We start from the raw sequence: 23,171 nt of genomic DNA on the forward strand, positions 1-23,171 counted from the left end.
AAATCGTGAAAAAATGGATGTCCTTCATTCCGAATTCAGTCGATTGGCAGGACTCTTCCGATCACGGAAAGACATGCCTCGCCCAGATCGGCCGCCCTAGTGCAGAGATATAGCGTGCAGAAGAAACCAGTATTTCAATAATATGCCAATCTTCGGTAGGCTATATCTCAGACAATTAGAGCCAGATCGGTGAAGGGCCAACTCTTCTAGGATCGCGAGGATCCACACTGTCGATCGGTGCCTCGCCCAGATCGGCCGCCCTATTGCAGAGGTATAGCGTGCAGAAGAAACCAGTATTTCAATGATATGCCAATCTTCGGAAGGTTATATCTCAGACAATTAGGGCCAGATCGGTGAAGGGACAACTCTCCTATGATCGCGAGGATCCAGATTGTCGATCGGTGTCAAAATCTCGACTTCGAAAATGAGGCCGATTTTTGCAAAATTTAATGATGTAACCATCATGATTTTTTTCGAAAATCGTGAAAAAATGGATGTCTTTCATTCCGATTTCAGTCGATTGGCAGGACTCTTCCGATCACGGAAAGACATGCCTCGCCCAGATCGGTTCACAAATAGTCGAGATGTAGCCAAAAATAAGATGAACAAATTTGACGCAATTTTGGTCGCAAGTTGGGGCCTGTTGTTGCACAACAACAAAAATCGTTTGAGAAGATTATTTATCTCTAATTTGAGTTGTAGAACAATTAACAACAACAACAGACTACAACAGGTATTGCTTGATTTTTTTCTCCGCTACTTGTGGCTCGGTCAGTGTGATGGCTTCCTGAGATCGAACAAATGTACCCGACTTAATGGTGCCTTTATCAAGGATCCAGAATATTTTTCCCAATCAAACATTTCAGTATTTATTTATTTATTATTTATTTATTTATTATTATTCGACAACGGAAACAAAATAATCCTTAACTAAATTATTTCTATCCTAAATAACAACAAAAAATTACAAATTCATAAATGAATTAACCGTCTGATGGCTCCTTTCCCCTAGCAAAAGTAAAATCGCATCCTAGCTGGCAACGCATTGTGCTGGCGCATTGTGCAGATCAACCAAAAAGGGAGCATGGGTCCTAAGGCTCCTTGCAGGCGTGCTCAAGCCAATCCTACTAAACAGGTCTGGGCAAACGATGTTACCCACTAAGAGTTTATAGGTAAAGATCTGAGGAGCAATAGTCCTTCCATCCTAGCGGGAGGAGATATGCACAGAACGAGTCCTATCCCGTGCAGAGAGAATCGTATCCCAACAGGACAGAAGCGTACCCCTTGTATGATCCGAACCTTACAAGCCATCGGCATCCTCCGAACTGGGCATCGAAAACAAGGACTTTGACTATGGCAACCAAGGGAGGAGCTATGAGGGCAGCTAGACTCTAGATAGATTTCGTTGTTGTTAGGTTTAAGGACATACGCGTGCATTCATTTAGATAGTAGATGCAAATGTTTTTCACTTGTTAATTTATTTATACTAAGCTAAATTTTGATGAATAAAACTATTGAAAAATGAAAAATCATCCTTGCTGTATACTTTATTCCTTAAAATAAATGAATAAATACCGATATGGTTGATTGGGAAAGAATTCTGGATCCTCGATAAAGGCTCCATGAAGTCGCAAAACATTTGTTCGATCTCAGGTGGCCATCACACTGATCAAGCCACAAACAGCGCAGAAAAAAATTAAGCAAAACTGGCTTGTTTTAGTCTGTTGTTGCTGTCTGGATCATGGGAGAGCTGGCCCTAATTGTCTGAGATATAGCCTACCGAAGATTGGCATATAATTGAAATACTGGTTTCTTCTGCATGCTATATCTCTGCAATAGGGCGGCCGAGGCATGTCTTTCCGTGATCGGGAGAGTCCTGCCAATCGACTGAAATCGGAAAAAAGGTCATCCATTTTTTCACGATTTTCGCAAACAATCATGATGGGTTACATCATTAAATTTTGCCAAAATCGGACTCATTTTCGAAGTCGAGATTTTGACGCCGATGGACAGTCTAGATCCTCGCGATTCTGGGGAAGTTGGCCCTTCACCGATCTGGCCATAATTGTCTGAGATATAGCCTACCGAAGATTGGAATATCAGTGATATTCTGGTTTCTTCTGCACGCTATATCTCTGCAATACGGCAGCATGTCTTTTCGTCATTCTGCAAATTTGTTGTACAACTGGGTTTCTGGGTTCGGAATAGCTTCCTTGATCTAATGCATTCCTCATCAAGGACCAAAGATCAAGGATATTTTCTCCAGACATGTATATCTTTTTTCTCCCTTATTTCTGGCCTGATCGGGGGATGCAGTGATCTGAAAAATTTCCTTGATCCTTCGGTAAGGACTACAGTAACTCCAACCGATCTTCCTGTGATCCACAAAATATCCCTGATTTAATGGAATAACTATTAAGGATCACGGACTTGTACCGCAATCAAAAACATGTTGTTTTTCCGCTATTTGTGAACAGTCTGGACGTCCCACTCCTTTTGTAATCGGCATAGTTTCCCCGATACAGAATACAGCTTTAGTTAGCTTAGTAGAAGTAAATAAACTAGGGGAAAACATTTATAGTTACTATCCAAATGTATGGGAGTGTATATTTCCAAACTACAACGAGATCTATCTAAAGTCTAGTAGCCCTCATAGCATACATTGGTTGCCATAGTCAAAGTCCTTGTTGTCGATGGCCAGGGCGAAGGATGAGGATGGCTTGTAAGCTTCGGATCATACAAGGGGTGCGCTTCAGTCCTGCTGGGATACGATTCTGTCTGGCTGGGCAACGGCGGCGGTAGACGAATGCCAAAGCCGAAGACCCTGGGATCTAATCCAGAAAGTTGGTTTGCGACATGTTCGCTGTATGAACTGGCACATCTATGTACTGTAAAGTGGTTAGAGCTTAGACTCAATATCGACGTAAAAATGTAACGGAAAGTATTTCCTTAATTAGGAAAGTAAAGTCAATTACACTTTCATTCTGATGATCTTTCGCAGCATACAGGAATACCCCTCGTCTGATACAAACTAAACTATCTGGTAGCTCTGTGAATTGGCATCGTATCATTTGAAATTGGCTGCGCCTAAAGTTGACAGCTGCTAGTTTTTCTTCATTTCCTGTGCAAAGGTGTGTGTGTGTTTGATTATGTGTAAGTACGTGACTTGCAAAGAAGTTCGCAGACAGGGAAATTTCCATCGCATCGCTTCAGGTAAACAGTAGACGGAGAGTTTGTGGAAAAAATGGCAGCGTATCACTACGTAAATGGAACAAGCAAAATTAAAGTGAAATCGCTTTCGACCAAAACGATAAAAGCCATTTACAAGAAAGCCACATTCGGTGGCCTAAGCAAAAAAGTGGCAAAAGCTATTGCCTGGGACATGGGCAAAGAAGTCAACGAAATATTGGAGACAATAAAAACATATGCAATTCACAACCGTAGCAATGTGGTAACGGAAGCAGACATTTACCATGCCCTCAAGGATGACGACGATTATGGCAGTATTCTTTGTATGTCGTTGCCTGCGAAAGAACCTGGAGCACTTAAAGGAGGGCATGCTGCCGCATGTACCGACACGCATTGTCCGTCGGCGACAGCGAAAGCCGGATCTGGCTGGCAATGGGAAGAGATAGTGGAGCTGAAGCCCCCCAAACGGTTTCCGCTTACCAAAGAGCAGCAAGCCTTCTACCAAACAATCATCCATGCGTGTTGGGGAGATGACGAGGATGCGCTAGCCCACGCACTGAAGTCATTGCAAATAGATCCGAGCTTAGAGTACATACTTCCCCAGTTGACCACGCACATAGTAGACGGAATCGATGAGGGTCTCTATGACAAGGATGTGTATCAGTGCATCGTTCCGCTACTCATGGCTCAAGCTCTTGTGAAGAATCGTAGGATCACTTTCAACAAGCATGTGAGTGGGAGTAGGAGTAGTGCGTGTAATCAGTGATTGGTTGATTATTGATTGTGGGGATATATATTTAATTGCAGTTCCACCTAATCCTACCTAGCGTACTCTCGTGCTTGCTCATTCAGGAGGCATTCGAGAAGGAGGACGTTGAGGGCAATGAGTTTCACTGGTACCTCAGGGAGCTGGCCAGTCGCATAATGGGCGATATTGTGAGGGTCATCAAGAGCTACAATTTGCTCGGTAGAATTATTCGGTAAGTACGCGAGTCACAACCCCTTGATCCACGATCTTGATTGCTTCTACATTTTATATACAAATTTGAAGGCTTTTAATTAGCGGTCTTCGCCGCCACGGAAATTTATTTACGATTTATGGGGCCGTCGTTGGCTTTGGCCAATTGGGAAGTCTTGTCGTAGCAGACTATCTGCTACCGGAATTATCGAAGTTATCGGAATTCATGTACGCTGGAGGCAGGAATCCCAGAGTGGAAGAGGGAGCCTTAAAGAATATATGGTATCGGCTGATTAAATTATGTTCTACGGTGCTCAAAACTGTAAGCACACCACCCAATGAAATGGACAAATATGTCGCACAATATGGTCATTTTGGAGAATATTTGTACCAAATGGTTCGTGGACTTCGTGTAAGGGAGCACCGAAACGCAGAAAGATTAAGGGCCGAATTGCAACTAGAAGCACAGCAAAAATTTGAACGCGAAAACAAGGTCGCAGAAGAGCTATTAGCCAACGTAGAGGCACAGAAGGAGATCACAGCAGAATTTTGTGCCCGCTTAAAAGCAAAGAGAGTTGCTGACTTACAGGGGCACAAGACCGCTGAAGAATTAATGGACTCCGACAGCGATGAGTATAGCCCGGAAGCCGAACTAATATCCGAATTAGAATCAATGGAAGAAGAAATAGATCTTGAGAGCGAAGGGAATGACGCGGCAGACGAGTTAATCGCAAAATTAGCAGCTTTCCAAAATTCTGATGAAGAGGGGGATGACGCAGCCGCAGTAGGCGCCGAATACGTAGTCTATGCGGAGGAAGAAAAAGACGATTTAGATGCCGAACTATCAATAATGTATAGGTCTGATTCCGAGGTGGACAACGAAGACGAAATTGAAGATGAAGATGACGAAGATGAAGATGAAGATGAAGATGAAGAAGTAGCTACGAAGGCGAAAAACCCACACACTGGAGTAGCGACGGAGGAATTCGAAATCGATTTAAAGTTTTGGAGAGCGGCAAAGATGAACTCGAGCTCTAAGGTGCAAAGCTCTGAATTGGAAGAAAATGAATATACTACTGACGACGAAGACCCAGCAGGCAAATATTTTACTGACAGCAGGTAGTAAGTAGTCAGTAGCAAAATCTGGCAATCTGCTGGCCAAACTTCCCGGAACCTGAGTCCATACACCAACTAAAAACACAGTTCTCAGGCTCAAAACCTAATATAGGTGATTCGAAAAAAAAGCAAGGTACAATTAAACAAAATTAAAGATGTTCAAGTACATAAGCTTAATTGTATTTGATACTTGTTGTAACAAAATGAGAACAATAAAAATACAAAAATAAATAACAGATGAGCAATCTCCAGCCTCTATATAACCAACTCTCAAATATCGAATATCATAATCAGTTTTAGGAATCCCCATACTGTTCAGCAGAGCTGGCACTCTCGTTTCAGACAGACGAGGAGCCTCCTTAAACCAATAAATTAACAAAATTAAAAATAAAATGAACTCTTAATTTACAACCAACAAAAACCAGTGGCAATGAAACGCATATCAAAGTAAAAAATGCACTTGTTTTTCCAGGCACCGTAAAAAATGAATATTTTTTATTATTTGTAGCCGAAACAATTACAGCATAATTAAATATACCAATATACTACTCTAAGGATAATCTATCCATATCCCCCATTTTCATTTTAGGGTTAATCTTTTTGAAAGATCAAATATCGGCTATATTCTAACGGTTAAAGTGACCGTTTTCGGATACTAGGTGAGAAAATTTTCAGCAGCTCAAACAATTTCTATTTGGCGCGAACCACTCGTATCCAGTCGATGGTATCGATAACCAAACTTGAATCGGGAAAGGCTCTCTTTGAACCGGTTGACAACAATGATCTCCATTTCAAGCTTTTAAATTACTGTACTTGGATCGGCATATGTCATTAATTGGATAAAATTACGTGGGCATGGCTAAATGTTTATCCAGCTAATAATCGAGGAATATGTAGAAAATAACTTGAATTCGTCAGTATATTTACGGTATATTTTGAAAATAAGACGGTATATTTTGGTATATTTCTGAAGGTCGGTCACACTGACCTCTAAACCCCAGCTGTCCAGCGAAGTTCTTAAATTTTTTTTTCAATTATTGCTGATTATTGAAGGGTGTTTGTTAATTACGAAGTGAACGAGGACAATCGGGAGCGCGTTCATGAACTGAGTCCTTTACGCGAGTGCCCATTGTGTAAATGGGAGGCGGCAACGCAATGCGAAGCAAAAAAATCCATAACTCAAAAGTAGAGCAGCAGCAGCAGAAGCACAAGCAGTTGGTGTAACAGCGGGCGGAGGAGGAGCGGGAGGCGCAGCATCCTCGTCATGGAACCCCCAGCGGCGGCGGCAGTGGCCCTGACGCCGTTGCTGGCATGCTGCCTGGCGGACTCCAGGAATCCATCGGATGTCGTGCCCCACACAGCCAGGCCCAGTTCAGGTGTTGCTGATGATGCGGACGATGATGATGAGGAAGAGGAGGAGGAAGAAGACGAGGATGATGCCAAGGATGATGCGTACTACGAGGCGCGCAACGGCAACGAAAGCGACGAGCTGGAAAATGCCTTTCAAAGTGCTTTAACACTTGCCAACGCTCACCCGGAGGTGAGCATCAGCGATGTGGACGAGGCGCAGCAACCCCCCAGTGGTGCCCGTGCCCCTGCCTCAGACTCTGCCTCTGCCAATGCCTCTGGGTCTGGCTTGATGGATGTCCCTGTGGTGATTTGCAGGAAACGTGATAATTGTAAGTATATTCCATCATTGAATCTATGCCATGGGAGCAATATAGTATGTTCTTCGATCCACTTGCAGCCCCAAAAGACTTGAGCCACAACGAAATAGACTTGCCAGCACACGATCCGACCCCGGAAGCGGTTCTGGATAAGGAACCACGCCATCAGACGCTACTCTCAACCAAATCCTGCGAGACGCCGGGCAACAACTCCACGCTCTCGCCCACAAACTCGTACAACGGCAGCATCGGCAGCGATGGCAGCAGCAGCGTTGGTGGCGGAGCACGGCGCAAGTCCTGGACCCTGTCGCCCCAGAGCGGCGGCTCCACGCCCCTGAGCGGGGCCAAGAAGAAGACCAAAGCTGTGTCTGCGGTTCCTGGAGGAATCGCTGCAGTTCCCTCGGGCTGCTCCACGCTGTCCAACGCCAATGGCGAGAGCTTCAATCTGTGGGTGGCCCGCGAATGCTTTGAAACGGTGCCTGCCGAGATGGTGGACAGCCTCAGCGTGGCCGAGGTGGACGAGGATGCAGTAGAGGACGAGGAAGACGAAGAGGCGGCCGCCGTGGAGAGTCTGCTGGGAGCAGCCGCCGCCCTGCAGGCCAGCACCAATGTCCAGCGCCGACAGAAGCACCAGCATCTCCGCCAGCTCTCGCCGCCGCAGCACCGACCCCTGGAGCGCTCCTGGCCGCCTCGAGCCGTCGGCAGGGAATTTAAGCTGCAGGGCGATGTCTTCAAGTTTGACATCCTGGACACGGACGAGCGTCTCGCGGAGGAGGTGGCCGGCGCCAGCAGCAGCAGCAGCACTCCACAGCATAACTCCCCTCTGTCCACTCCGCCTGTGCGCTTCAAGCCGCTGATCAAGAAGAAGATCGGCCCGGACAGCTACATCAACACGATCAGCACGCAGAAGGTGCCAGTGCCGGCGGGGGCGGGTGCAGGGGTCCAGCAGAGCTACGAGTTTCCCCCCACCTTCCCTCTCGGCGGGAGTTCCAACTCGAACCCCAACTCCACCGTCGTGTCTGTTAGCTCTTCGCCGAGCCACCAGCAACACCAGTTTCCGTATCTTCGCCAGCACCGTCCCCTCTCCCGAGCCCTGTCCAACGGCAAGGGTGCCCCCACGTCCACGGAGGAGCAGCAACAGCAGCACTTGGCCTCCTCGCCGCGCCTGCTCCTCTCGCCCAAGCGCCAGCGGAGTCCTCCCTCCGGCTGCTCCACGAGAAGTGCCTCACCGCTGGATGTGGCTGCCAGTCCGGAGCATCACTCACCCACGCGGGGTCGAGGCGTCGGTGGTATCATTGCAACGGCGGAGGCGGCGGCGGCTCCCGGAACGACCACATTCCATGGCCACCAGCGACCACAGCAGAGGCTTCTCAAGCGGGTGGGAGGAGGAGCTGGAGCGGGAGCTGCAGCAGGAGGAGGAGGGTCATCATTGATCTGCCCACCCACGCCCACACACCATGCCCGGCGGCATGCCCGCCTTCAAGCAGTCACTGCCAACTCCAGCCATCCAGCGGAGTGCTCCTCTAGTCCTCCTCCTTCATCTAGTCAATTGGATTACATCTACTTGCAGACGACACCGCCCGGGTCGCCAGCGGCCCAGGAGCCAGCAGCCGAGGAGATGGTCCACATCAGCAGCACCCGCCTGCCGTCCATTCCGGAGCGTACAGCAGCAGCGGCGGCAGCTGCAGCAGCAGCAGCAGCCGGAGGAGCAGCCCTAGTAGAGGCCGGAACAGGAGTTGAAGCCGGGGTAGTGGCAGTGGGAGCTGGAGGTGGAGGTGGAGAACCGCCACTGCCACCAGCGTGGGAGGCGCGCATGGATAGTCACGGGCGCATCTTCTACATAGACCACACCACCCGGACGACATCCTGGCAGCGCCCAGGAGCGGCGCCTAGCGGCGGACCTGCGGGACGGGAACAGCACCATCGCCAGCAGTTGGACAGGCGCTACCAGAGCATCCGTCGGACCATCACCAACGAGAACCGACTGGCGGTCTATAGTGTGCCACCCCCGCCCCGGCAGTCGAATGCAGCGGCGGCGGCGCCCGCTACTGCCCCCGGAGGTGCCGCCGCCGCCCCCACAGCAGCAACGACTGCAGGGACTCCAGTGGCCTCGTCGGGCATCCATCCGGCCATACTGATGCTCTGTCGGCCCGATTTCTACTCCCTGCTGCACACGAACGAGGCGGCGCTGACGATCTACAACCGGAACGCCGCCCTCAAGCACATGGTGATGCGGATCAGGAGGGATCCGCAGTGCTTCCAGCGGTACCAGTACAACAAGGATCTGGTGGCCCTCGTCAACACGTTCGCCCAGATGGGCCGCGAATTGCCCTCCTGCTGGGAGACGAAGCTCGACCAGTCCGGCAAGCAGTTCTTCATCGACCACCAGCACCGCAAGACCTCCTTCATGGACCCGCGCCTGCCCGTCGAGTGTCCGCGCGTCGTGCGCCATCGGCAGCAGCAGCACCAGCACCAGTCATACTTCCATCCGGATCTCGTGGACGGCAACTGCCTTTCGGCCACCAGTGGCCACATCAACTCCAGCTCTGGCTCTCCCTCGGCTGCCTCCTCCGCCCTGGGCTCTGTGTCGGGTGTGCCACCCCTGCCCCCGCCTCGTCCCTCCTCAAGCAGCGGCATCAGCGGAAGGAGCAGCCATGGCAGCCACGGCGGCCATGGCGGCCACAACTGCACCACAACGGCGGCCATCGCCTGTGCATTCAGTCTGGGCGGAGCAGCGGGTGGAAGCGGAGCCACTGCAGCCGGCTACGACGATGTGCCTATTGCCTACAACGAGAAGGTGAGTAGATGCAGAATGCAGGGTGCAGGCTTTTCGTCTTCATGCTCTCCTTTGATTCCAGGTCATTGCGTTCCTGCGCCAGCCCAACATCCTGGAGATACTGCGCGAGCGCCAGGGCCAGCACACGGTGTCCCGTTCGCTGCGCGAAAAAATCAATGTGCTCCGAGTGGAGGGCGTGCCGGCTCTAGAGCGGCTGGGTCATGACCTACAATTGACCATTTTGCTTAGGTGAGTAGATGAGTGCAAAGCAGTGACCCGTGACCTGTGACCCGAGAGAACTAAAGTCTGTCGACAGGGATTAATTGCAGTAGATTGCTTATAAAATGGAACTGCAAGCATAATAAGGGCTTCCTTCCAGACTCCCATTAACCCACTGAACCATTAACCCATTACGGAATGCTCCTAAACGGCTCGTACGATTTCCACGAAATTTGGATATGCTTGTTTTGGGGACCATAGTAGTCAGGTATTCGCAAACCTGTGCACCGGACCACTAAAACCACTAGCCTATATATTTTCACAGGTGAAGCTTTATAGGTAAACCCCTAAAAAAAATACACTATTTCTCTGTACTTAACAACAAGAAATATTGCGAGGTCATTCCCCAGTTTTGCGCCAATTCATAAATATTTATAATTTTCATGGGTAACTAAATAAATACCCATTGGAGAGTTACTTGGTATTTTAATACTACCTACAAAATTTATATCATCAAAACGAGAGCCATTCCGATCCCGTAAATAGATCTAGATTATAGATCCAACAAATTGCTTTCACGAGGACCACATCTGTTCGGTGTACAGCTGAAGAGTGACGCACCCGCACCCCATCCATCTGCAGCGCCCTCTCAATCTCCATCTCCATCTGCCCCTGCACCGGCACCCGCACCTGCACTTGACGAAGGTCCCACATCCCAGACCGACAGGTATCCACCTGGCCCTCAAATGGCATGCATTGCGGTGGTGCGTCATTGTCTTGCCTCGGTCTTAGATTTGGACTTTGATTTGGTTTTCGCTCGGCTTTGATCGATTTGGCGTTGGTGTTGATGTTGTTGCTGGGTGTCTTTGTGCAGCGGCGGTCCTGCTTGAGTGCTCTCCGATATACTCATAGAACCCATGGTACTCATGTACTCCCATGTTTAATTGCTTTTGAAAATTGTGGCCGAAGGTTGCTGGCCAATTTTCCAAAGCATCAAACAACACCTCCAAGCGGCAGGCAAAGGCAGGCAAAGCAAAGCCCACAACCAAGGTTAATTCGTGCTTCCCCCCAAGCCCCCACTCCGATCCAATACGAGTGGGGTGTATTTATTGTCTAATTGGCCGTGTGTTTCTCTTAAAAATATTCTTGAATCGACTTCGACCACAAATTTGGAGGAACTGCCGCCTGCACTCGAGCACTCGCCTGCATTTGTTGACCTTAATCTTAATCTGAAATCCAAATCTAAATCTTAATCCCCTGAAAACTGAGAGCCTGAGTCCGTCCACCAGCAATTTCCGATTCCGAGTCGTATACCGATTGAGCCGTTTAATTGCATTTCAATTAGCTCAAATGTCGCGCTTCATTGCCTCCCAGAGACACAGGCACAAATGGCAGCCATGCGGCATGAGCCGTGGGAGTTTTGATACTCATTAGCGGCTGGACATTGACCCAAGGAGTGCGTGTACCACCCATGTATCCCGTGTGGCAACCAGATGACTGGAGAGCACAGCAGGGAAAACTCTCCTGTGGATCGATTTCCCCCCGAAAGAACTTTCCCTGTATTATATTACATTCGTTCATCCGCTCTCTGACTCCCTCTAGCCGATCTCTATCCGTATTGTATATCGTATATCGTATATGGTATATGGTATATGTTATATGTACATATATATATGTACCCAAACGAACCTCAGACAATCTGCACTCGACTCGGCTATTACTCACTTTGGGCTTGGTGGGCTTTTTCTACTCCCCTTCTCAAGTCGAGCCAAGCCACATCTCTCTCTCTCTCTCTCTCTCTCTCTCTCTCTCTCTCTCCCTCCACTGTCTCCCTGTGGGACTGGGGGACTGTGGGCCTGTGCCTGTGCTTGTCCGCGACTCAATGAGATGAGAAATTAATAAACGACAACTAAGATTCAGCAAATACTCAGCGTAGCACACAATCGTATCTTGTATCTCGTATGGGTTGTACATTCATAGGTACTCGTATTTGTTTATTGTTTGTCCCCTTGTATTTCGCCAGTTGGCTTAATTATTATTTGTGATTATTTGTGAATATGAATTACCAGCAAAAACAATGCATAAATACACGATCCGTCGTCTCGTAGTTGAATCAACATGCAGTCCGTCGATAAAGAATTTTGGGATATTTTATTGATATTTTTTGGGTTTGAGTTTAGGATTTTCTGATCTGTTGATTGCTTTATGGTGGGACATTCCAGACGCGACCGCTGCCACGCCTCCACTCGGACCTCGGACAGGGACAGAGCGACGCCCCAAAGCAGCAGCTGCTGGGGGCAGGGGCACTCCATCTATCCACACTAATCCCCCGTTCGCCGACCCAACACAACACAACACAGCACACAATTTAACCCAATTCCAAATTCCAAATCAAGCATAATTTATTGGCCAAACGGGGCACAAATTCGTGGAGTATCCCTCCGCTTCAAGACTTCACTTCTGCCTCCACGGCTCCACCACAATAGTTCCCGTCCCAGTCCCAGTGCCAGTGGGGGTGTGGCAGGGCAGGGGCAGTGTCGACATCGTCATCATTGAGCTTCGCTGAAGCGTTGACAAGTTTCAGTAATTTTCTATTGCTCCCGCAGTTGCGGCAAGTTGGACTTGGAATTGGAAATGGAAATGGAGTTGACGGTTATATTACTCGCTCGTATTTGTGTTTCAAATTTGACCCATAGAAGGAGAGTTTCGCCTTTGTTGTACATATGTACATACATATGTACATATATGCCCTTTTTGCTAATTGGGGTATTCATCATCTGACCAGAGACCGGGCTTGCAAAGCACAAAAGGAAGAACGTTAAGCAGAGTCGAATGGGCGTCTACTATTCGTATGAGCAACAGCAATCTTCCATAGCTGATCGATCCGATAGGTTAGGGTATCTAGAGGTTCGACCCACCCGAGGTAGCCACGGTAGCCTTCCTTTCTTGTGGCCCTTGCCTTGCTCTGTTGTTTGTTTACAGTTCATTGGGTTTTCTGTCGCCGGCGGAGCGCGCGCGCGCATGCGTGCAGTTGGCTACATTTTGGAGACACACACAGAGTGAGCCGAACAGTGATACGCGTCTGTCAGTCCCTGTCTCCGTTCTGTTGTGGCTTCCGTTTTGGGGCGTGCTAAATGCAGGGCGTGGTGGAGTTAGGCAGGGCCACGCCGCGGCGGTTTAAGCGATGATCAGCGAACAATTACAAGCATAACAATGACCAGGGTATATTGAATGGTAGGTGAGACAGGCCGAGAATAAATCCCTAGTGTATGCACTTGCCTTTACCCTCTATTTAACATGCTTTGACCATGACCAACGCCACAAGCACACACATGCCATGCACACAGACACTGAGGCCAGCCATGCAGCCGCTGCTCTGCTATGCACTGCTCTGCTCTCTCAGCTGAGTGCAATCCTCGTGGGTGGTGAGTCAGGCGAGAGAGAGCGAGAGAGAGCGGGTCGTGTCATGCAGGCCACATCTGACGGCAGCGGGCACAGTGGCGCTAGATAATTACCCCCTGATCTTTGCTCTCTCTTGGCTCCCTCTCCCTCCGTTTATGCGATGGTCCGCTGCTGGGCTCTGCCTGCCAGCCCCATTGTGTAGTGGCGTGCGCTGCCTCTGCGCCAGCGCAGGCGTCAGAACTTCGGCAAAGAGTTCGGCAGATTCTGATTCTGCTTTGTCTTCGGCTGCGCTGCGCTGCACTCGTGAACGCTGCCTTACCGATCGATCGTCTTGTATCGCTCGCACTGCCAACAGAACAAAACAAAACACCAATAAAACAGAAACAAAAAATAATATTCTTTGCCGCCCAATTCCATTTTCCATTTCCTTTCATAAATGCCAACAATCTGCAGTTGGCAGGCATATCAGATGGAGCATATCAGGAGAGCGCAGCACAGCAGGAGCACAGCATAAAGCATAAGCATAAGCTACCCCCTCTCTGGCCGGGAGCCGTCGGAAAGCGAGAGTAAACTCTGCCTGGGTTTAGGGGGTCTGTCGGGTCTCTGTGTCTCTTTTATCTATGACTCCCCAACTAACCAACGCCGGTTCAGTTCCGTTCGCATTGGCTCGCGCTCTCTCTTCCGCTCCGCTCCGCTCTGCTCCATTCGCCGTTAGCCGTATGCCGTGCCGTTCGGCAATTCGATTTGCGTAGCTTTCAATCCACAGAAGCATTCGAGGCAGCAGAAGCATTTCTGTTCCAACTGCCAAAGCGCGTGCAGGTCGATCCGTTGATCCCGACGATCCAACCAACCCCCAAAAACTGTTTTTTTTTTATTTTGTGCCGTGCATTCATTTATCGCTATACGTAGATTGTCTGTGTGTGTGCCGTTCCGTGGTGAAAATATATCCTGGAGATCTCGATCCCAGGGGAACGGAATGGTTAACTTTTCGGTGCTTCAACCTTATGCGAACGCAACAAAATGGGCTTTCTATCGAAGGCTGCCTACATCGTGTGGGCCGTGTGAGTACAACCATCCATCCATCCATCCACTCGTCTAACACACCCCTAGAATACCCCTTTGGGTTTACTCATCATTCTTGTCGTTGTTTGAGGTGTGTAAAAACGCCGTTAGATTACACCAAACTCTGTAATGTGATGATGCGTTTTTATTTGTATTTATCTTGTAAAAGCTTTCAAAAGCATTGGTCTTCCGACTCCTGCAGCAGCTTTAAAAGCTTTTGCAGCTGCAGCAGAAGTCGCGGCAGGATAACTGTTATTAACTCATAAAATGTGCTGCGGTTGCAAGTTTCTAGAGGCGATTACTAGGACCCTTAAATTGGCATAATTGGACGGTGTGGAAAGTTCCTCCAATAATGAATATTTCACGAGCTACAGTCGATATTTTTGCACCCCATAGAATGTCCGTTGTATCAGACTCAGTTGAAGCGTTCGTCCTGTCGTGGCAAGCAGGTGTCCAGTGGGTATCCTGTCCGTTCCGTATCCGTTTCTATTGCATTCAGTTTCATATGGAAGAAGCAGTTCCTGGAGTATCCCTATTCAAATGCCAAAGTTTCTTCCGATCCCCCTTGCATTCATCCATCCCTTCAGGGAAGAATTCCATCAAAAACACAGAAGCTCAACGATGTTTTGTATTGACTTAGGTCTGCCCCCTCCCCCTCCTCCTCTTCCTCCTCCTCCTCCCTATCCGATTGAAGTGCGCACTGTTCCAAGAATCTTCTCTCCTCTTCCATCCCTTCGGAATGTTCCCACCGAATCGTGAATTTACATACATATTGTATTTATGTACATATGTTGTTGCATGCCTTTGTATCTGTATCTCATAACTGCTTGGGCATGCAAAACCACATACATGTATTCACATCCTGTCCGTCAGTTGCATCCGACTTTTGTTTTCTGTATCTTCCCTCTCCCCTCTCCACCCTCTCCCTCCCACTGCTCCATTGAGAGCGATTCCGTCTGGGTTGCACTTTTTGGCGGTCCGCTGCACCCGAAGGCTTAGACCGAGTTCTAACGACGGACTCTCGGCTCCCATTCCATTCCCACGTTCTATCGCATAGACCAGAACAAACGTCACTCTCGGGTAGGAGCCAGGGTAGGAGGCTCCAGGAGGTGCTTTTCCACTGGGTTACAGTTACAGGAATGGAATAACAAATAGAATGCCAAGTAAACAATTCCAGCAAGTGGCCCATTTGAAAATTGATGTGTGTACAATCCCCTACACTCATTTTGTGCCACATTGTTGCCTAGTATCCAGTATCCCAATATCCCAGTATTGCTCAATGATTCTTCAGTTGAGACCTCAAGGGGGACCGTTTCAAGTGGTTTCTTCATATTACAATGTTGTGTCATGCCTTTGAGACTCCTAATCATGGTTTTGTATTTCTTCTGAATATCGGTGGTTGGTCAATCGTTCGATTGGATGTTATGATGCAATCCCCTATGGTTTAACGATCTACTAGTCGCTGTCGCAACTCCTCAGGTAACTCTTCTGATTCCCTTAGAACCCTCTCTCTCACTCGCACTCCCAATCTTTCGTGGCAGAGTGCCGAAATGGGTTAAGGCACGCTTCATTATCATCGCCCACCCCTCCGCCCCCCTCCGTCCGTCCGCTTATCAGCTTATCAAAACCGCTCCCACTCCCATTCCCATTGCCACCGACGCCACCCACAGTCCACAGACGGTCGGGGACTGTTGCAGTTCGAACAGAGCCCGAAATCAGTCGCCTGTTGCCTGTCCCTGTCGTCGTCTGCCTCTTTTGCCTCTTTCGAGTATCGAAAATCGTGGAATTGAGAGTTGATTTTAGTAGTGTTTTGGCCGCGAGTGTTACCTTCTGTTTTGTTGGTGGTTTTTTGTCGGTGGATTTAGTGCATCGCTAATTGAGAATCCATTTGGGTTTTACAACCCCCCAAAATCCGGTAGACCCATCCAAATGGGTCTCTTCTCCAAGTTTGTCTACAACTTCCACATGTGGGAGCCGTAAGTGATTTCTTTCTTTCTTTAATGTTTGTTTTTATTCAAATAAACCCTTGCTGGCAATCATATTCCATAAGTGCTGAGCCCAGAGAGGGGATACCTGGGGGATACCAGAGGGGACAGGTGGGTATTCTGCTTGGCATATGACGCTTCCTTTGGAGATCATTTGCACCTTTATCTGAGGACATTCACAATACGCAAGTATCCCTGCCTTAAGTTTCCTTATCCATATCGAGTCCCGGGATATTTGCAGAGCGGCGAAAAAAGTCAGTGACCCAGCGGGCGATTTGCCCGCGATTGCATTATATCTTTTTGCAATGATATTATAGACATATCGTAGATATTGTTTCGCCTGGGCACCACGCCCATCTTGTGGCCCTATCGCACACTGCCCCTATAGGCAACAATGGCCAGCACCACGTCTTTGTGTAGGGAATGACGACAGCCCCCACACGCGCAGGCCTTTGCTTTGGCGCGTTTAAAAACGCATGCGACTCTCGCACTCATCTGCTTTGGCGCGTTTAAAAACGCACGCGTATAAAAGTGCACGGGCTTACCATTGGCTTCTGGCTTTGAGGGTTTAAAATTGCACGCTCCCTTTTACGCGTTTAAAAACGCACGCGTTTTTAATCTGAATTGGCGTTAATTTCGGCTTCCTGCTGTTTTCAGTTGCCAATAATTTGTAAAAATTTCATTCAATTTGAAAGTAATTTGACACGGGGGCTTAGACATAGCCACAGCCCTAGCCATAGCAGATATATGCGGCATAGAACCCCCCATTAATTGATCAGTTTCCATTTCCAAAAATGAGCAATAATAATGAGAGAACGAGAACGAGTAGGGGCAGGGGGCAGAACGGACCGGCACCAGCAGCAGCAGCTCCAATTTGGAAATTAGTCATTTCCGAGGGGCGATAATTGCACGCAAAACTGTTGTCACTTTTGGGCCACCCCACAGGCCCCCTCTTGAACAGCGCACGATACTCTGCCCCCCCCCTCCCCCGACGATACCCAATCCAATCCCCGTCCGATATGCGGTTGACCGTCATAATTTTTCGTTATTAATTGGCCAATTTTCAATTTTCAAGTTGAAGGCCAAAGTGGAAGCAAAAGGCGCAACAAAACAGCAATTTAAGCTACGGATTAGGGGGCTACTTAGAATACTGCTTATATACAGACAGATACTCCAATCCAATCCATTCCATTCTGTGTTTATTGCTGCTAATAATTCACACCAATCGATAGAACGCCTACCTCCCTACCTACCTCCCTTCCCCTGTTCTGGCCACCAGCGGAGGTCATCGATTGCATCGATTGATCAATCGATTCTTCCGCTTTGTGGTTTCCGAAGGGAACGTTTCCGATTTGCGATTTTCGATTTCCGATTCTGAATCACAGAAGAACCTTCATCCCCAGACTGGACCCTGAATCTGCCCCATCCGATCCCAACCCATTCTATGCTCTATGGCTCTTTGGTGCTCCTCTCCTTGATGAATAAATATGGAATTGTGCAAATGCAATGCAAGTGCCAAAGTGGACGGAATACATTAATTGCTATGACAAATAACTTGCTCTTTCGACCCCATTGCCTTTGTTGGTCATGATTTCATTGCTGATTGAATTCTTCGGAGTGATTCTGTCATTCGTTTGGTAGGTTGGCCAGCCTCCCATGCGATTGTTCGCCCTTGGAGCCTAAGGGTCCAAGCAGATCCCGAATATGAATTGCCTTTTGCGTAGACATCCACCTGTTGCCTGACTCACGCCCCACAGTGCAAACATAACTCTATTCCCTCCTCCCTGGCCCGGGTACACCTGGATGGATACCTTTCCTGGTCGAGTCGAGTCGAATGTTTGCTTTCCAGGTAATCAATTGTCGGCTTAGTGGCCAGTCGGCACACATGTGGCATCCATAAACGAGGCGGCACTTGCAATCAATTGCATCACCTCCCTCCCCACTGACATTGGTGCATTGGTGCGTTGGGGAATGACGTCACTTCGGGGAGGAGGCACGCGGAGGAGCAGTAGAATTATGACACCTCCAATCTATCTAACAACTCTATCAAGTGCACTCCCCCACTCACACTCTTTCCCATGCTTTCTGTGTTCTTTACAGCCTGTTCGAGCAGGAGATCATGAGCTATGTTCCTATTGAAGAGCGGAGTCCCCAGGGCTCGCCGGTGCTCAGCTCGAGGATGCCGCAACGGGCGCCGCCACCCTTCCGACGCGACTTTGAGGCCAAGCTGCGCAGCTTCTACCGCAAACTGGAGTCCAAGGGCTACGGCCAGGGGCCGCACAAGCTCAAGTAAGTCTTTCCCAGACCAGAACCGAAATCAAATATCGGCAAGAATCGAATAAAGAGCCTCCTTTACAGATTACACATTCGTCGCAGCCACCTGCTGGAGGACGCCTTCCGTCGGATAATGTCCGCCAACAAGAAGGATCTGCAGCGCGGACGTCTGGCCGTGCTGTGGGACACTGAGGAGGGCCTGGACTATGGCGGGCCATCGCGGGAGTTCTTTTTCCTGCTGTCGCGGGAGCTGTTTAACCCCTACTACGGCCTGTTCGAGTACTCGGCCAACGACACGTACACGGTGCAGGTGTCGCCGCTGTCGGCGTTCGTGGACAACTGCCATGACTGGTTCCGCTTCAGCGGCCGCGTCCTGGGCCTGGCCCTCGTCCACCAGTATCTGCTGGATGCCTTCTTCACGCGCCCCTTCTACAAGGCCCTGCTGCGTCTGCCGGTGGCCCTCAGCGACCTCGAGTCGCTGGACAACGAGTTCCACCAGTCGCTGCAGTGGATACGGGACAACGACATCGGCACGGGCGTCGACCTGGGCCTCACCTTCTGCGTCACCGAGGAGCTGCTGGGGCGCGTCGTCGAGCGCGAGCTGAAGCCGGGCGGCAAGAACATGATTGTCAATGAGAAGAACAAGAAGGAGTATTTGGAGCGGATGATCAAGTGGCGGCTGGAGCGCGGTGTCCAGGAGCAGACCGAGTCGCTGGTGCGCGGCTTCTACGAGGTGGTCGACTCGCGCCTCGTCTCCGTCTTCGATGCCCGCGAGCTGGAGCTGGTGATCGCCGGCACCGCCGAGATCGACACCAACGACTGGCGCCTGAACACCGAGTACCGGTCGGGCTACCACGACAACCACCAGGTGATCGTCTGGTTCTGGCAGGTGATCGAGCGCTTCAGCAACGAGCAGCGGCTGCGCCTGCTGCAGTTCGTCACGGGCACCTCTAGCATTCCGTACGAGGGCTTCTCGGCCCTGCGCGGCTCAACCGGGCCGCGTCGTTTTTGCATCGAGAAGTGGGGCAAGCCGAACGCCCTGCCAAGAGCTCACACCTGCTTCAATCGGCTGGACCTGCCTCCCTACCCCACACCGGAGCTGCTCTACGAGAAGCTGCTGCTGGCCGTCGAGGAGACCAACACGTTCGGCATCGAGTAGAGGAGGAGAAGTAGGACCCCCGAGTGATATTCCCTCATCCGTTCCTCATCTATTCCTCATCTATTCCTCATCCATTCCCCATTGTTACACTGCCCCGAGTACCCCCTCCCCACACATTCCGAAGCGCTTTACATTGATTTTGGGTTCTTTATAACTTGCCTAGTTCTACTGTTAGTTATTGTACCTACTGTAGTTATTTATACATATGCATATACATGTACATATATATACATATATATGTATGTAGGATGCCGCCACTACAGGAATTCCAATCCCATGACAGACCTACGCTACTTTATGCATGGCATCCCATACCAGTACCCTAGTTCGTAGATCCTTCCACTGCGTTGCCGTTTACTGAATTGAATTGAAGTTACCTCAAGAGCAAAGAGCAAAGGTTTGCCGCTAGCGCCGCCAGTCATTAGACCTAAGATTTATACACGAACCAGAGACGACACCCTAGAACTTAAGAACCCCTTCCCCCACCCCCTCGCTTGACTTTGCCTCTAGTGAAATTTCCAGCCCCCTAAGCAGTGAGTTATCCAAGCTTTTGCAGAATAAAACTCCAACGTAGTAGCATTCCCCCAAAGAGACACAAAGCTGACAGACAGAGAGATAGCTATTCTATGCCAATACTTAACTAGCTTGTAATGTTGTAATTTCCTAGGCCTTAAAATTCCTCAAGAACTCAACACTCAAGTCAAGAACAGTCCCTAGAAGATGATGTGTGCATTCCCTTTTGCATTAGAAAAATAGAGGATAGGGTCACCGTTTAATGAGCGTATATGGATGTTAGTTATTACTATATACAACACCCCTTTTACTCCCCCAAAAAGTACGTAAATTGTTTTTAGATTTACACAACCCAAAACCCCAAAGCCCCAAAACCCCAAAATCCAATCCATAATGTAAGGGCGCCTCCTCTGTCTGTGCATGTGAGTCTTGGAAGAGTCTGGAAGAATGAAGTTGAAGTTGAGTCGGATGCATCTCTGGCACACACGCACAGAGGGGTCCCGGATCGGGGGTCTATATGAGTATTGAGTATATTATATATACACTAAAATGGCTGCTGTTTTGCCAAACAAAAATGATATGATTGATTATTGGTCCAGTGAGCGTTGCTTTGGCTTTATTGGTTCTTTCGACGCATACAATTAAACGATAATACAATTCGATTATTACGATTACACGAAAACCATTCAACACTTAGCTAAATAATTGAACGGATAATGAAACAAAAAGAAACAAGTTTATATGATTATTATTGATCGAAAGCTAAAACAAACGCTAACGACGAAATGGTGATTTCTTTACATGTATTTTTGGCATTAGTTTAGTTGAATACGGAACGTGGACGAGACAGACAGAGACAGAAACAGCCAGACAGAGACAGAGATAGAGGTAGAGCTACGCTGCTGGCAAAGATGATTTGGAGAGAGATGGCGATAAAGACATGCCAGAGAAAGAGACAGAGACAGACAGAAGCTGAGAAAGATAAACGCTTTTTGAACTACTTATGGATAAACGACGAATGTGTTTTAATGAATTATTATTATTATTAATGTGCGTGTATTTATGAACAAATTAACTATAATTATAAACAAATAAATGTGAGCCTTTTACTTCAAAAGCAAATCTGTGTCCCGTTTTCTATGGTCTTTACGTAGCATCGAAATCGATCACTAAAAGGCATCCATGCAATAGGGCGGCCGATCTGGACGAGGCATGTCTTTCCGTGATCGGGAGAGTCTGAGATATAGCCTACGGAAGATATGCATATCATTGAAATACTGGTTGCATACTAGGTTTCATCCTAGGAGAGTTGGCCCTTCACCGATCTGGCCCTAATTGTCTGAGATATAGCCTACCAAAGATTTGCATTCCACTAAAATATTGGTTTCTTCTGCACGCTATATCTCTGCAATAGGGCGGCCGATCTGGTCGAGGCATGTCTTTTCCATCCGAAAAAAGGACATCCATTTTTTCAAGATTTCCAAGATTCGCACCCGAAAACATCGATCTTTTCATAAGGATTCACTTCATTCAATTTTCATCATCGAGATTTTAATGCCGATAGACAGTCTGGGTACGCGAAAAAATGTTGTGGATCGATTTCATGAAGTCTAATTTTTTCACTCGAGATCGGCGAAGGACATACGTTGATCCTTCCAAAACCATGGCCCTTCAAAAATGAAACAAATCGTCTTCGTTTTCTATATATTTTATCCACAATTTTGTCCACAATTTTCGTTTTGTTTTGTTTTGCAAAATGCAATTTGCAGATACATCAATTTCCATTTTGGTTTCCTTGCTGTGAAATGATAACATAGTACATATATGCCTATGTCCTTAAATATTATGCGACCATTTCTCTAGGCTAAGAGTTCCTTGCGTGTGTCTGGGTTTGGGTCTGGGTCTGGTGTGGGGTATATAGTACATACATATAGATAATTCAGTATGTAGATCCTGCAGTCTGCTTGGATGTTGGGCCGCTGTCCCGCGCGTTTGTATGTACAGTGTCTCGCGTAAGTCTTGAGCTTTGGGATTAATGGAAGTTAATGGTCTTCGGATCCGTATCCGTATTTGGGTATTTGCGTATTGGGGTATTTGGTTATTTGGGCTTATGCAATATGCAAGTACTTATTCAATATGTAGGGAAAGTGGCGGCAGAGAGAATAAAGGTAGTGGTAGATGCTAGTGGATAGATCAGATCTCTTTAAGATTTGATTAAGGGTGGGCTGGATCAATCGATCTGGTTTCGTATGTCCTTGTGTGTGTATCCGTGTGTGTGCGTGGCAAAAGCTTTCAGAAAGCATCGTGTCGCATGCAACACATCGGAAGTGGAGTCGAGTACGTGTTAGAACAGAGGGGGCGGGCGGTTGGTGGGTGGGTGCGCGTACACTAAGCTGGTAATCAATATCGAACGGAAAACAAGGGCGTTTTTGTAACTCTAGCTACATTTTACATTACACTTGAAGAAATTTTTGCTAATTTTCATTATACATTTCACATACATATACATACGGGTATATACATATGTATGTGTAAATATCTGTAAGATGCGTAGATACATTCATTCATTCATCCACCGACTGACTCCTCGGAAGATCTCCTCCTACAAAAAATACATACAATATGGCACTAATCTACGACGAGTACAGTACGTGTTTACACCTATAGAGGGTTCGGTTCTCTTCTCTGGTTTTTGGATTATGCAATATATATAGTGTATATATATATATATATATGGTATATGTATATGCATAAGTGTTATTTCCTGTCTCAAGCATTATAAAAATAGAGCATTCATCGATTGGGTGGAAAGGAGCTGAATATTCATAACATATTCATCCCATAACTTTTT

At 48.1% G+C, this 23,171-nt stretch overlaps 2 protein-coding genes across 4 annotated transcripts; both read left to right on the plus strand.

Annotated features, from left to right (window-relative positions):
* The first annotated feature begins 3,372 nt into the window (after positions 1-3,372).
* On the plus strand, positions 3,373-5,392 carry LOC6597912. The gene is made up of 3 exons (XM_026991200.1): positions 3,373-3,919; positions 3,997-4,169; positions 4,241-5,392. Exons 1-3 carry the CDS (start codon positions 3,383-3,385, stop codon positions 5,268-5,270), a joined length of 1,740 nt encoding a protein of 579 aa, XP_026847001.1. The 5' UTR covers positions 3,373-3,382; the 3' UTR covers positions 5,271-5,392.
* A 911-nt stretch (positions 5,393-6,303) lies between these two features.
* LOC6597911 (E3 ubiquitin-protein ligase HECW2) lies at positions 6,304-21,442 on the plus strand. 3 transcript variants are annotated; one of them, XM_026991189.1, is made up of 6 exons: positions 6,304-6,942; positions 7,011-7,945; positions 7,985-9,727; positions 9,789-9,955; positions 18,475-18,663; positions 18,733-21,442. In XM_026991189.1, the coding sequence occupies exons 1-6, from the start codon at positions 6,528-6,530 to the stop codon at positions 19,805-19,807; spliced, it is 4,524 nt and encodes a 1,507-aa protein (XP_026846990.1). In that variant the 5' UTR covers positions 6,304-6,527; the 3' UTR covers positions 19,808-21,442. The 3 variants fall into 3 exon arrangements, with proteins under 3 accessions (XP_026846990.1, XP_026846989.1, XP_002023070.2); XM_026991188.1 differs by lacking the exons at positions 6,304-6,942; positions 7,011-7,945; positions 7,985-9,727; positions 9,789-9,955 and adding an exon at positions 14,161-14,388; XM_002023034.2 differs by lacking the exons at positions 6,304-6,942; positions 7,011-7,945; positions 7,985-9,727; positions 9,789-9,955 and adding an exon at positions 16,304-16,365.
* Positions 21,443-23,171: the final 1,729 nt, after the last annotated feature.

The sequence above is a fragment of the Drosophila persimilis genome, unplaced genomic scaffold (genome assembly GCF_003286085.1).
Source record: "Drosophila persimilis strain 14011-0111.01,24,50 unplaced genomic scaffold, DperRS2 tig00000653-arrow-arrow-pilon, whole genome shotgun sequence".
Lineage (NCBI taxonomy): Eukaryota > Metazoa > Arthropoda > Insecta > Diptera > Drosophilidae > Drosophila > Drosophila persimilis.

Excerpts from the sequence above, each read along its gene's own strand:
- LOC6597912 (XM_026991200.1), top strand. The coding sequence starts at position 3,383 with ATGGGCAAAGAAGTCAACGAAATATTGGAGACAATAAAAACATATGCA. Across the intron at positions 3,920-3,996 it reads GGATCACTTTCAACAAGCAT|TTCCACCTAATCCTACCTAG; the intron begins GTGAGTGGGAGT and ends ATTTAATTGCAG. Across the intron at positions 4,170-4,240 it reads TTGCTCGGTAGAATTATTCG|GCTTTTAATTAGCGGTCTTC; the intron begins GTAAGTACGCGA and ends ACAAATTTGAAG.
- LOC6597911 (XM_026991189.1), top strand. The coding sequence starts at position 6,528 with ATGGAACCCCCAGCGGCGGCGGCAGTGGCCCTGACGCCGTTGCTGGCA. Across the intron at positions 9,728-9,788 it reads CTATTGCCTACAACGAGAAG|GTCATTGCGTTCCTGCGCCA; the intron begins GTGAGTAGATGC and ends CTTTGATTCCAG. Across the intron at positions 9,956-18,474 it reads CAATTGACCATTTTGCTTAG|CCTGTTCGAGCAGGAGATCA; the intron begins GTGAGTAGATGA and ends TGTTCTTTACAG.